The sequence below is a fragment of the Mytilus trossulus genome, chromosome 9, assembly GCF_036588685.1.
Source record: "Mytilus trossulus isolate FHL-02 chromosome 9, PNRI_Mtr1.1.1.hap1, whole genome shotgun sequence".
In the NCBI taxonomy this organism is placed as follows: domain Eukaryota; kingdom Metazoa; phylum Mollusca; class Bivalvia; order Mytilida; family Mytilidae; genus Mytilus; species Mytilus trossulus.
The window spans coordinates 65,864,636-65,879,070 of NC_086381.1; the positions used below are offsets into that span (position 1 = coordinate 65,864,636).

A 14,435-nucleotide genomic window follows, 5' to 3' on the forward strand; every position below is an offset into this window, starting at 1 on the left:
TTGAAATCCTTTCTTTAACAAAGACCCAGATTCAGATTTTGGAGAGGTTCCATATTGGTACTCTGCGTGCAATACAAACTCTTGCCACAAGAACAGCAAAACCTGCGGTATACTTACTTCTCGGAGTTCTCCCTGTAGAAGCAGAAATTCACAAGAGAAAATTGACATTCTTACATTCTCTTACAACCTGCTCCAACAATAAAATAAAAGAAATCATCAACAGACAAATTGCAGTGAATTTTGACAACAACAACAGCTTCTTCTTCCAAACTGCATTATTATTAGCAAAATATAATCTACCAGATATCTTTGACAAAAACATCTCAATTCCATCAAAACTATCCTGGAAGAAACTAGTAAAAACAGAAATCACATCCCTATGGACCCTCAAACTCAAAGAGGAAGCTCAACAAATGTCCTCTCTAAAATTTCTAAACCTCAACTTTGGCAATGCAGACTCAACTCATCCTGTATGGGACTCAGTAGAGCAGAATCTGATAGAAATTCGAAAAGCCTCAACTAAAGTAAGGATGCTCACAGGGACTTACATGGTACAAGCCGACAAGCACAAGTTCAGCCAATATACAATTGACCCCATCTGCCTGCTATGCCACAGGGAAATAGAGGATATACTGCATATTCTTACACAGTGTCCAGTTCTATGCAATGAGAGAAAAGAATACTTCACTCCCATTAAACAACTTGTGAATGAAAACTCTCCTCCTGGAACTTGGGAGCTGCTATTTAACAATAAACTAGCAGTTACACAACTTGTATTGGATTGTACAAAATATACGAAACAACTTGGATTCAAAGAAGAGTTAATTCTGAAACTGGAATCGCTTTCAAGACACTTCTGTTTCAAGCTTCATTACAAGAGGATATCTCTACTGAAAAAGCTAGACGAATGACAGTTATCATTAAGATACAGATACTGAAATATAGACAATGGAAAATTCAAATAGAAGACTAAATTTTATAAACTAATGTTATAGTATATATAGTTATTTCACTATATTTTATAACAAATATTCAGTGTTGTTATAAAACTCTAAGAACCTATTTGTTGGTAAAATGATTGACTAATTATTTGAGTTAAATGACCTCTGTAGATCGGTTTATCTTTTTAATGTAAATAATTTTATATGATATGATTCTGTTTTTTCTGCAATTCACTGTCTATGTATAGTGCACCACCTCTGGATTTTACCTTAATGTAATATATTTTATCCTTGTTTCTTCCCCCCTTTTAAATATTTTGATATTTTAATATTACCCGTTAAGGGGTGTTCCTTATAATAGGAAGCTTATACGAAGAAAAGAAAGAAAGAAGCTAGTGCACCTTTAATTAAAAATTGGAGTCCTTCATCATTTAAATACGGCAGTGCAAATTAAAAAAGTATTGAAATTATTTTGCTATGGATATAGTAAAAGTTTTGGTCCAAATTTTAGAAAGCCGGTTCAATAAATTTTGATAGAAGTTTTCTTTATTTGTAAAAAATCTGCAGGTGCAAGTTTTGTCTGAAAAAGACCGTCAGTGACTCTCGGATCAACAAAGTTGAAATGGCCAAAAACGGTACGAATTTGACTGAAGAGTATTGATTTTTTTTCTCTGACGAATCACGGTTATATTTTATCCAATTTTACTCTAACGGTAGTCGTAAAATTACCGTTTGAACCCTGACAGTAAAGAGGCATTGAGCACTACCCTCACATTTGACCTCAGATAAACTATACGGTGGAGGAAAACGTAAAATTGTAGTCATTCCGACACCGATTTAGCATTTACCTTATTATTCAAGAAAAAAATGGCGGATGGCGTGGACATCGATCTTTATGACAATTTAGAAGAAGGATTTGAACAGGTTCTCACTTTAAATCAATGCAGTTTATTACTTTAACATGAAACAATCAACTTTACCTACAAGTCTATAATACATCTTCTCAAATCTAAATCGAATTTGGTCATTTGGCGGACAAAACAAATGCTTCCGCCATCTTGATTTATTTTTCGTTGAACAGGATATTTCCTCACTTTTTTCAATAAATTTTCTTTATAAGTTATGCTAGTCGAAAATAGTATGTCTGAAATAGCAAACTTAATAATGACAATTAATTTCCTTCTACTTGAATACCAAAGACCATACGTGTAACATCATAAACATGATTTTTTTTAACTTTTTCATTCTTTTTGTGCATGCTTCATTTGCTTGTGTATTAAAAGTGTAGTATCTATGAATACATGATGGTGTTTAAAGTATTAAAGAACTGATGTTTATAAAATTATACTTATGCACTGACTATGATAAACTGGCCCGGAACAACCATGAATTGGGGGTCTCATTGGGGGTTCCAATCCCGGATCCAGCTTACTGTTTTGTCAGAATTCAGTATCCCGCTTACACTATTTACGTAAGCAATTCTCATTTTTTTTTCATTTCCTGGGTCCTGCAAGACCTCATTTCCCGTTTTCATGACACAATAATTTGACTTTCACATGTCACGCTTACAAATAAACAGCAATCCCGCGTCACGCTTAGACCCCAATGAGACCCACTGAATAGGTGTATAATTTTATACCTTTTATTCTATTAAACCTAGGCTAGTCCTAATAATTATATCGTCTAAAGTGTCTTGCAAGGCCTTTATATATTTTCTGGTGACACATTCCAATGATGTCATATTTTTGTCTGGACTTTGAGAGAGAGTTATTGGGGTGGAACTTGGAGACCCAATGTTGGCATGAAATCTTCATTGCTGTGGTTTGTTTCACCTTAGTACAGGTAGAACATATATAGCCTGTCTTAATCAACTGAGCTAGGGAATCAATTCTTTGGCTCAGTGGGTTAACACACTGACTGTCACCCAGACGACCGGGGTTCGAATCCCGGTGGTGACAATATGAATTTGTAGAGTAGATACGTGCTCTCTGGTTACAGCTGCTTAGAATTTTTTTTTTGTGCTTATTGATGCAAAATATTTCCAGAAATATTTAAAAGAAATGATAAAATAAGAAACAATTAACAATTACAATACATCTTGTTATTGATTTAGTCTGCTGAACTTTGGACAGAATAGATTGAAAGAGTAAAATTCAACCATAGAATTATAATTGCATTCTCTTGATTAACCATATTTAGACGAGATCTAAAAAGAATTAAATCATTAGATAAAATTGTTTTCATTTTATGTCAATCTTTTATCAAATTGAAATAAATCCGCTATTAGCATCTTTGGCAGTCTGTTTGGTTCAAACTGAACTATATTGCATAGCATAAATTCTTACCTTTATTTAAATCAGCTATTTTAAAGACCAGACGTTTGAAGAAATGTCAAAACAGGTGTTTCCTAATCTGGACGCACAAAAGTCTTGACTTAAAATCTTTACAGTGAAACCAATCTTATAAAAAATGTCATGATTAATATGTATAGACATGATAGAAGAAGATGTGGTACGATTGTCAATGAGACAACTCTCCACTAGAGACCACACGACACAGAAATTAATAACTATATAGATATAGAAAGGTGTGGTGTGAGTGCCAATGAGACAACTCTCTATTCAAATATTAATTATTTAAAAAGTAAACCATTATAGGTTAAAGTACTGTCTTCAACAATTAGCAAAGTATGTCTTGAATTTGTTCACATGATATTGGTTTTATCAAACAACTAAAGGGAAGCCAAAAGTCTCAGGTGCAAGGATGCACCTCACGGCACATTAATACATTTTTTGTTCAAATTTTTGTAAGAAGTATTGGAGCATCTCTTTTCATTCATTTACTATAACAACACTTGTCCTGTTATAAAAACAGTTTGCAAATAAGTGCACTGAGAATGAAAAATGAACTGAACAAACACTAAAACTACATGCATGACATACAATATATAATTATATGAATGGTAATTGAATAATTTATCTTTCAGAATGAGGAGTTTACACAAGATGATGATTTGTATAATGACGTTATAACAGCATCCTCATCTGCAGAGTCTACTGAGGTAATTGTTAATCTATTTTAATGACTTGTGTACAATTTGTGTTGACAATCTGTTGTGGTATGAGAAGACATCATATATTTTTTTATACAACTATTACAGGAATCACAAGGGGATTTAATTAATTAATAACACCATAAGTTATTTGTTTAAGAACAGAAAAAGCATATGTTTTAGACCAGAAAAAAAAGTTGAAGCGATAAAAAAGCATTTAAAAGGAAAAGATTTTTTTCATGTAAGCTGCTGTTTTTGGCCCGAAACTGATATCTTTTGTTAAATATTGTTGTTATTTTTCAGACGATAGAAGAAACAAAAGCTTTGTCTATATCTGTACCAGCAGGGTATAGTGGTAGGAGGATAAGTTTATATGTAGGAAACCTCACATGGGTAAGAATTTATTTTTTAAATGCATTAAAAAATGTTAACAAAAAATGGTATTTCAAAAGATAAAAAGCAATATTGTGTATTAATTTATGACTCAAAATTTGTATATACATTTGCAAGTCGTAGTGGGGCTTTCAATTCATAACAATTGCTCACACCTATGTCCTGAATGCTCGTACAAGATAACACAGTAGCACATGCTAGAGAATATGTAGACAATGCTATATTTGTGCATTGGACACTTTTACACAGTAACAGGGCTATAAATCAACAAATTACACTATGATGACAGAATAGACCACTTTCGAGTTCATCCGTCACCGGCAAAAACTCGTCAATTATACGTGCCTTAATGACGTCATTTACCAGATAGAGGGGGTCGCCTGTATCCCTGCACTATTCACGTTCATCAAGCGTCTTAGTGATCGTCATTGTGCAGGATAAACTAGAAATAATGGTTGCTCTGTAGATACTTACTGGCAATTCCCTAATGACAGCAGTGGTGATTATCATTTTTGAGAATTCAATTTGCAGAATAATTCGTGAAATATAGAACTATAGTTTTCTAAACACTCTCTCAGCATTGGAACGGAAGTGACGACGCCCCTAAACGCACAAATGACGTTCAATAAAACCAGCGTTTTTGATGGGAATGCATCAAACTCGAAAGTTGTCTATTAATTATTCTTTATGGTTCACTTTGTGAAAAGTAATTTATCCCCATTTCAACAAACTTGTATGGACAAATAAACAAAAAAATACACAAATCTTTGAAAAAAAATCCATTTTTTATATGGACATTAAACACCTTTACTAGCAGTTTTGGATTTAAAATAAATATAGAAACTACCTTAAAAAATGACCTTTTTAAGGTCAAGAACGTTGTCCATAAGTATTGCAGGTTCTGTGGGAATTTAAATAGGAAGTCCCTGTCCCAGTCAACATCATATAATTGAGCATCTGTATTTTTGTATTTCAGTGGACGACAGATCAAGATTTAACAGATGCCATAGCTTCAGTAGGAGTCACAGATTTAGTGGAGATTAAATTTTATGAAAATAGAGCAAATGGACAGTCTAAAGGGTAGGTTTACAGTTTCCATGACTACAGATCTTGACATATAAAAAAGAAGATGTGGTATGATTGCCAATGAGACAACTGTCTACAAGAGACCAAAATGACACAAAAATTAACAACTATAGGTCACTGTACAGCTTTCAACAATGAGCAAAGCCTATATCACATAGTCAGCTACAAAATGACAATGTAAAACAATCCAATGAGAAAACCAACAGCCTGATTTATATAAAAATAATGAATGTAACTCATAAACAAAAGACAACCACTGAATTACAGGCTCCTGACTTGGGACAGGCACATACATGTACAAACTAATGTTTAAATTAATGTTTGAACTCTGTCTTATTTACATAGCGACATGCAACTAAAACAATACCATCATTTGGGGGGAAAATGTTAAAAGACTTAGCACAACTTTTTCTTATGTTTTCTGGTTTTAAAGAGGTGACAAATCTTTTCAACATTGAATCAAACCTTTATACTTATGATAAAAATAATCTTTAAGACCTAAACCCCTCTGAAAGCATGACAAAAATGACAAATTTAGTATGCTGGTATTCAATTGGTCATTAAAAAATCAGAAACATACCAACGTGATTTTGATGATGTTCTTCCACGCAAAACGTGGCCCCTCCTGTCGGGCAAAACTAAAAGCATCACAATAAATTTGGTTAGTTGCAGATATATTCTATGTGAATAATTTCCTCACCAAATTGCAATTTGAAAAACTTTTAGATTTTCACAGTGAATGTTGTAACAAATAAAATCACAATTATACTGAACTCTGAGAAAAATACAACATGGGAAGTCCGTAATCAAATGGCAAATCAAAAGAAATCTCAAACACATCAAAACACAGTGTTCACTGAGAGTGGTTCACTCTGAAATATCTAAGGCATTATATAACAGTGTCACTCTAAATCACTAGCATTTACCCTGTTCCAAAGTGATTAACCTCACTCAGAGTGATTTAGAATTTAATCACCTCAAATTTATTTATGGAAAGAGCTGCTTAAATAACAAATGCTATTTTCTTTGTCATTTTTAGGTTTGCAGTAGTGGTAGTTGGATCAGACAACTCTTCCAGGTTGATATTTGACAAACTACCAAAAAAAGAAATCCATGGCCAAGTTCCACAGGTAACAAACGCTAACAAACAGGCCCTTAGTCAATTTGAAGCCCAGTCAAAGAAAGATGGTGGACCTCCTCAAAATGGTAATTACAGTGAGTGGACCTTTTTATATATATATTATATCTTAAGCTATTAAAAATAAATACCCGCGTTTTCATCTAGTTTGTTTTTGATCAAATACTGACATTAATAATAATAAAAAAAAGAACTTAATTTACCATGAAAGGGATCTTGAATTATGACTCATTATGTTTAGAAAGAATTTTTTTATTTCATACAGAACATAAGTGCCAGGTTAGCTTTTGTCATAACTTTTTAACTTTCATATATTAATGTTTGTAGTTAGAAGACTTAGACATAATATGTCAGAATGGGTATGGGACACATCTTTTGATATAGATAAAAGGATTATTTTTTGCATTTTTAATGCCCTTTCAGTTGCTAAAGCACCATGCTCTTACAAGATCCATCATTTATATTGTGTACAGATACTAGATAAGCAGAACACTTCATTTAGCCTCTAGTTCTAAGGAGCTTGTACATTTTGTTCAAACACTTTTCTAGGTCCCCCAGGACCAAGACCTCAACAGCAGAGACCACCACCTGGAAAGCCAGGATTTATGCCAAGACAGAACAGACCCCCAGGACCAGGAGACGGTCCCCCACCAGGCCCACCTCCACATGGTGGACCCCCTCCAGGATTCCCAGGTAAGAAAGAAAATATGATGAAAATGGTTTGTGCATAAATAATTCTGACAGAAGATTTTCATCAACATTTTTATTTCTAGTGAACTTATTTGGAGATCATAAAAAACATTTTATTTTCTATTTTGCATCATTTTTTTGATATTTTTGAGTTATTTGCAATATTTTTAACATTCAAATTATCTTTTCAGATGTCAGGCTTTTACGAAACATTGATGTCTTTATTATGACAAAAGTGAAGAATCAGAAACTTGTTTATTTTGCATAGGACATGATTTTGATGCTATATTTTAAACTTAACTTTTCCTTTTTAAGGAGGACCACCACCTAGAGGATTCCCTCCAACATCTGGTCCCCCTCCAATGTCTGGACCACCTCCAGGACCACACATGAGATTTGGAGGTCCACCACCAGGAGGGCATGTAAGTTAATACTCGTGTTGAAATTTTATTCAATAATTAATTAAGTAGTACACCATTGAGTTAACTGGAGTTGGTATGGATTAAACTGCTGTAAATGTTGCTCAGGAAATGGCACAATGGTCATTCCCACAAGGACATTGACCTCAATGAAAGATAAATACTAAGGATGATTATAAGCAGTCTTGAGTAATATTACAAGCAGAAATCTACAGATTGGTTCAATGTTCTTATAAACAAAACCCAGTCAAATAAAAGTTATCAAGTACTATCATGTAATGTAGATAAAAAAGAAACCTAAACATTTAATTTGCTACTTAATCATTAACCATATGTCTCTTTATTGTGAAATTTGTTTAGGCCATGGAAAAATAATTGATGGTTTCCCCTAAGCCGACCGGGGCATTTTTAAACCGCCGGGTCATTAAATTTTAATGCAAAAAAAATATATATTTTTTTTTTTGGCAGAGACAACTTAATGTGTTGAAAATATGCAAATTTATAGTTCCACTATAGAAACAAAACATATAGATATAAAATTATGCATGGTTACAAAAAAAAAAGCCTGCCTGCTGGGTCTTTAAAATTTTCCCATGTTGGGGGAAACCAACAATTAATTTTCCATGGCCTTAGCTTAAAAACAAACTTAAAGTGTTTATAATTATAGCAAATTAATATCACTATTTACACTACATATCTAAATTTAAGTTGTAAAAACATTGTTAATTATTTCAAAGAAAAATTTATTGTTTGTATTGCCCTCATTTATTATTAGATGATGAGAGGAGGTCCTCCACCTCCATTCAGAGGTCCACCACCACAAGATCCACGTGGACCACCTCCTCGTCCAGAGTGGGAAAGACCACCAGGTTAGATTAACTAATTGATTTATGTAACTGGATTGATTTGCTTTTGTGGATTGAGTTATGTTGTAATTTCGTGTATACTTGATTTTTGGTTTAAATGATTATACATGTTAGTTTCTAGGAATTTTAGCCTTTTAATCAATTTCCATATTTTGTGTTTTTGTTTAGCTACAGAATGCATTTAAGAAGGCCTTAATTCAAACATCGTCATTTTTCAGTTTTAATTTTTCTAACACACTAAGTAAACTAATATCAATAGTTGAATGTTGAAACTTTTGTCAGAAATCAACCGTAGGATTTGATAAAAACGGTTTTCTCTTTGACAAAATTTGAAGGTCCCAGTGAATAAACTTCACAGAGAAAAAAGAGCTATTGTATTTATTCAATGGGTTGGGTCTAAACAAAGATCCTTCCACACTTTAAGTTCTGGAACATCCTTCATGCAAACCTTAAAGTCAAATGAAACAAGTTATTGGTGAAAAATAATGTTTATCCAATTCTTGAACCAATGCATGTATATATCATAAACTTAGTCCTCTGTGCACGTTTTTTTAATTTTTAACGCAAATATATCGTATAATTGTCAATTTTTTTTCTCTCTGTCTGTTATGATTTTAAAAATATGTTTGCTCATTAAATGCCGTGTATAAAAGCCAAAGTTTACGGATTGTCACCTTATATGCATATTGAGATCAATGGATTTTTATGAGGAGGGTTACGCTAAGGTCACTATGCATACGGAAAATATGTCGGCGAATTGCTTCCTGGAAGCAAGCAATGAGAAATAAGTAAACTTCTTCTAAATGTGGACAAATTAAAGAATTTTCCTCAGAAAAAAGTATATGTACATAAGTTGTATTGTGAAAACTATCCATTTAGTTATAAAAAACATGTGCATATTTTTTTTTTTAATTTGAGGTTTCTTATGACTAAGCTGAAAAAAAACTAACTAAAAATGAAAAAAGTAGAGTTTAGAAATGAATAGCCCTCATTTATTCTCAATACTTATCATTTGAAAGGTTTCTTTGAACAACCTCCTCAACAAGGAGGTAAGTGTGTCATTATATCCTGATAATCACAGTCTGAAATACCTCATGGTTGTAGTCCTGTTTGGTGAGGCCAGAATTAAAAAACTTATTGCTTCTATACTTGCCCAAACCAGACTTTTTTTTTATTAGATTTTAACCCTCTGATTTTTTTATAATTGGCTAAGTATACAATAAAATCAGTGATGGAAGAACTTTGCTCTTAAAACTAAACAACTGAAAAGCACTTAATAATGTAAAAATCCTGCAGCCATGGACAAGCATTCTTTCAGTTAAGCCTTAATTGATCAAGCATTATTACTTAATTGAGTAATTGGGATTTAAAAGATACTAAAACATTTTTCAGAAATATTCTTTCTTAAAAACCATTTTAACCGAAAAATTCTTCAGACTTGTCAGACACCACTTTTTAGCTCACCTGGCCCGAAGGGCCAAGTGAGCTTTTCCCATCACTTTGCGTCCGTCGTCCGTCGTCGTCCGTCGTCTGTCGTCCGTCGTCTGTCGTCCGTCGTCGTTGTTAACTTTTACAAAAATCTTCTTCTCTGAAACTACTGGGCCAAATTGAACCAAACTTGGCCACAATCATCATTGGGGTATCTAGTTTAAAAAATGTGTGGCGTGACCCGGTCAACCAACCAAGATGGCCGCCACGGCTAAAAATAGAACATAGGGGTAAAATGCAGTTTTTGGCTTATAACTCAAAAACCAAAGCATTTAGAGGAAATCTGACATGGGGTAAAAATGTTTAGCAGGTCAAGATCTATCTGCCCTGAAATTTTCAGATGAATCGGTCAGCCCGTTGTTGGGTTGCTGCCCCTGTATTGGTAATTTTGTGGATATTTTGCAGTTTTTGGTTATAATCTTGAATATTATTATAGATAGAGATAAACTGTAAACAGCAATAATGTTCAGCAAAGTTAGATTTACAAATAAGTCATCATGACCGAAATGGTCAGTTGACCCGTTTAGGAGTTATTGCCCTTTATAGTCAATTTTTAACCATTTTTCGTAAATCTTAGTTATCTTTTACAAAAATCTTCTCCTCTGAAACTACTGGGCCAAATTAATCCAGACTTGGCAACAATCATCTTTGGGGTATCTAGTTTTAAAAATGTGTCTGGTGACCCGACTATCAAATCAAGATGGCCGCCACAGCTAAAAATAGAACATAGGGGTAAAATGCAGTTTTTGGCTTATAACTCAAAAACCAAAGCATTTAGAGCAAATCCGACATGAGGTTAAATTATTTATCAAATTAAGATCTATCTGCCCTACAATTTTCAGATGAATCTGACAACCCATTGTTGGGTTGCTGCCCCTGAATCGGTAATTTTAAGGAAATTTTGCTGTTTTTGGTTATTATCTTAAATTTTATTATAGATAGAGATAAACTGTAAACAGCAATTATGTTCAGCAAAGTAAGATTTACAAATAAGTGAACATGACGGAAATGGTCAATTGACTCCCTAAGGAGTTATTGTCCTTTAAAGTCAATTTTTAACAATTTTCATAAAATTTGTAAATTTTTATTAACATTTTCCACTGAAACTACTGGGACAAGTTCATTATAGATAGAGATAAATGTAAGCAGCAAGACTGTTTAGTAAAGTAAGATTTACAAACACATCACCATCACCAAAACACAATTTTGTCATGAATCCATCTGCTTCCTTTGTTTAATATTCACATAGACCAAGGTGAGCGACACAGGCTCTTTGGAGCCTCTAGTTTAGCTCACCTGGCCCAAAGGGCCAAGTGAGCTTTTCCCATCACTTTGCGTCCGTCGTCCGTCGTCGTCCGTCGTCTGTCGTCCGTCGTCGTTGTTAACTTTTACAAAAATCTTCTCCTCTGAAACTACTGGGCCAAATTAGACCAAACTTAGCCACAATCATCATTGGGGTATCTAGTTTAAAAAATGTGTGGCGTGACCCGGCCAACCAACCAAGATGGCCGCCATGGCTAAAAATAGAACATAGGGGTAAAATGCAGTTTTTGGCTTATATCTCAAAAATGAAAGCATTTAGAGCAAATCTGACATGGGTAAAATTGTTTATCAGGTCAAGATCTATCTGCCCTGAAATTTTCAGATGAATCACACAACCCGTTGTTGGGTTGCTGCCCCTGAATTGGTAATTTTAAGGAAATTTTGCCGTTTTTGGTTATTATCTTGAATATTATTATAGATAGAGATAAACTGTAAACAGCAATAATGTTCAGCAAAGTAAGATTTACAAATAAGTCAACGTGACCGAAATGGTCAGTTGACCCCTTTAGGAGTTATTGCCCTTTATAGTCAATTTAAACTATTTTTCGTAAATCTTAGTTATCTTTTACAAAAATCTTCTCCTCTGAAACTACTCGGCCAAATTATTCCAAACTTAGCCACAATCATCTTTGGGGTATTTAGTTTAAAAAATGTGTCTGGTGACCTGACCAACAAATAAAGATGGCCGCCACAGCTAAAAATAGAACATAGGGGTAAAATGCAGTTTTTGGCTTATAACTCAAAAAACCAAGCATTTAGAGCAAATCTGACTGGGTAAAATTGTTCATCAGGTGAAGATCTATCTGCCCTTAAATTTTCAGTTGAATCGGACAACCCGTTGTTGGGTTGCTGCCCCTGAATTGGTAATTTTAAGGAAATTTTGCTGTTTTTGGTTATTATCTTGAATATTATTATAGATAAACTGTAAACAGCAATAATGTTCAGCAAAGTAAGATTTACAAATAAGTCTATGTGACCAAAATGGTTAGTTGACCCCTTTAGGTATTATTGCCCTTAATGTCAATTTTTAACCATTTTTCGTAAATCTTGGTTATCATTTACAAAAATCTTCTCCTCTGAAACTACTGGGCTAAATTATTCCAAACTTGGCCACAATCATCTTAGGGGTATCTAGTTTAAAAAATGTGTCCGATGACCCGGCCATCAAATCAAGATGGCCGCCACAGCTAAAAATAGAACATAGGGGTAAAATGCAGTTTTTGGCTTATAACTCAAAAACCAAAGCATTTAGAGCAAATCTGACATAGGATAAAATTGTTTATCAGGTCAAGATCTATCTGCCCTGAAATTATCAGATGAATCAGACAACCTGATTGTTGGGTTGGTGCCCCTGAATTGGTAATTTTAAGGAATTTTTGCTGTTTTTGGTTATTATCTTGAATATTATTATAGATAGAGATAAACTGTAAACAGCAATAATGTTCAGTCAGCAAAGTAAGATTTACAAATAAGTCAACATGACCGAAATGGTCAATTTGACCCCCTAAGGAGTTATTGTCCTTTATAGTCAATTTTTAAGTAGCTGTCTGCCTAAGAATCATGCAAAATCAAAAATTAGTGGCAGACCCATTATTACATATTTCACTGAAATTGGCTGTAATATCAAGAAAAAGATGTAATAATATCATTAAACTAATTAATTCCTACTGATATGGGTCGATTTGGTTTTTATCAGATCATTCAGTTCATGGATTTTGAAGAAATGCACTGTTGTTTCCTTTATAAATTTTACATTTTTAAATTGAAATAAAATCTTTTATCGGTTACATTCATTAAAAATCTTTATAAAATCTGAAAGATAATTGTTTTACTATCCAATTTTGAAAAGAAAATGATTTGGAAATAAATAAATTAATTTGCTAAAATTTAAAGAAATTTGTATTGTAATCAGTGTATTGGTTGCTAATGGAAGCTTCAAATTATCTCCCCTTTCGTGACTCTCCAGTATAGAAATACAATTACCCTACAGTTGTATAGTAACAATATGGCTGAGGAAGTAGACATCTCAGAGCAGACTACACATTTATGCAGCCTTTCTCACTTTTCTAAGACTCCATGTTCACATGTTTCAACCTCAGAAAATGCTTCAAAGTTAATTTATTTGAAAGAATGTAAGAAGTCAGTATCAAATCACTTACGTTCATTGAACATTTCATACGATGAGAACATTTTGACAGAAGGTCTTCTTATATGTTTACGTGTTGGTATATTTCGTTTAATGCCACATTTCACTGTTTGCCCTTATCATCGGTCATCTTTGGGGTTGAATTGGAAGAGGAAAACATCATGTGTATTTCCTGGCCATACTGGAAAGAGTAAAGGGGATAGACCGATATCATACAGGACCAGCTATGCTCTGATTTCACAGGGAGGAACATTCTTGCCAATAGGATCAGGTAGGTTATTTCAGAGTTTTGAAATAATTATATTCTCATAAATGGTTGTATCTTTTTTGTCATTGATGCCCAAATAATGGAGTTACCATTTGATTTGTAAAAAAAGGGGGGGGGGGGGGGGTAGGATGAAATTAAAAATAAGCAGGACAAGAGTTTTGGTAAAGAAAACAGGATTAGCAACTGGGTCACAAAAACCAGGATATAAAGAATATCACACTTGGAGAAAATAGATAAAATTAATTCCTGCAAAAAAAAAATCAGTTTGTAAGCCAATTTTATTGACAGTGTATCCCAAGATCTTATAATTTCCACAATTATGTTCTAATTGCTGGAAATTAAATTGCCATATTCAAAGTAAATGGAAGAAGAGATATAACACAATATAGAAACCATATATAGTACTTTGTGCATTTACATGAAAACTCAGAACATTTACATTAAAAAATGTCCTACTATTTACTTGCTCACTTGTTGGTACATGTATAGTCTATGAATGGGTAGCTTACTCAAAATGATCTACATTTTGTAGCTACAATGTTTAGCAGGTTATTCAACCGTTATATCTAATCGAGTTTGATCTTTTAGAAAAAAAATATGCCATGAATGTCATGAATGTTATTAG

General features: G+C 33.4%; 1 protein-coding gene across 6 annotated transcripts in view; it reads left to right on the plus strand.

The window, feature by feature from the left end:
- Nucleotides 1–1,743: 1,743 nt before the first annotated feature.
- The window catches only part of LOC134683266 (cleavage and polyadenylation specificity factor subunit 6-like), a 42,156-nt gene continuing 29,464 nt past the window's right edge, over nt 1,744–14,435 (plus strand). For 3 of the 6 annotated variants that reach the window (XM_063542450.1, XM_063542452.1, XM_063542451.1), the window contains exons 1-9: nt 1,744–1,865; nt 3,928–4,002; nt 4,297–4,386; nt 5,363–5,466; nt 6,512–6,687; nt 7,160–7,303; nt 7,616–7,722; nt 8,495–8,588; nt 9,605–9,634. In XM_063542450.1, the coding sequence (XP_063398520.1) occupies nt 1,809–1,865; nt 3,928–4,002; nt 4,297–4,386; nt 5,363–5,466; nt 6,512–6,687; nt 7,160–7,303; nt 7,616–7,722; nt 8,495–8,588; nt 9,605–9,634 (877 nt within the window). In that variant the 5' untranslated portion in view covers nt 1,744–1,808. The remainder of the gene's footprint in view (nt 1,866–3,927; nt 4,003–4,296; nt 4,387–5,362; nt 5,467–6,511; nt 6,688–7,159; nt 7,304–7,615; nt 7,723–8,494; nt 8,589–9,604; nt 9,635–14,435) is intronic. The other 3 variants (XM_063542454.1, XM_063542455.1, XM_063542453.1) reach the window with 2 other exon arrangements.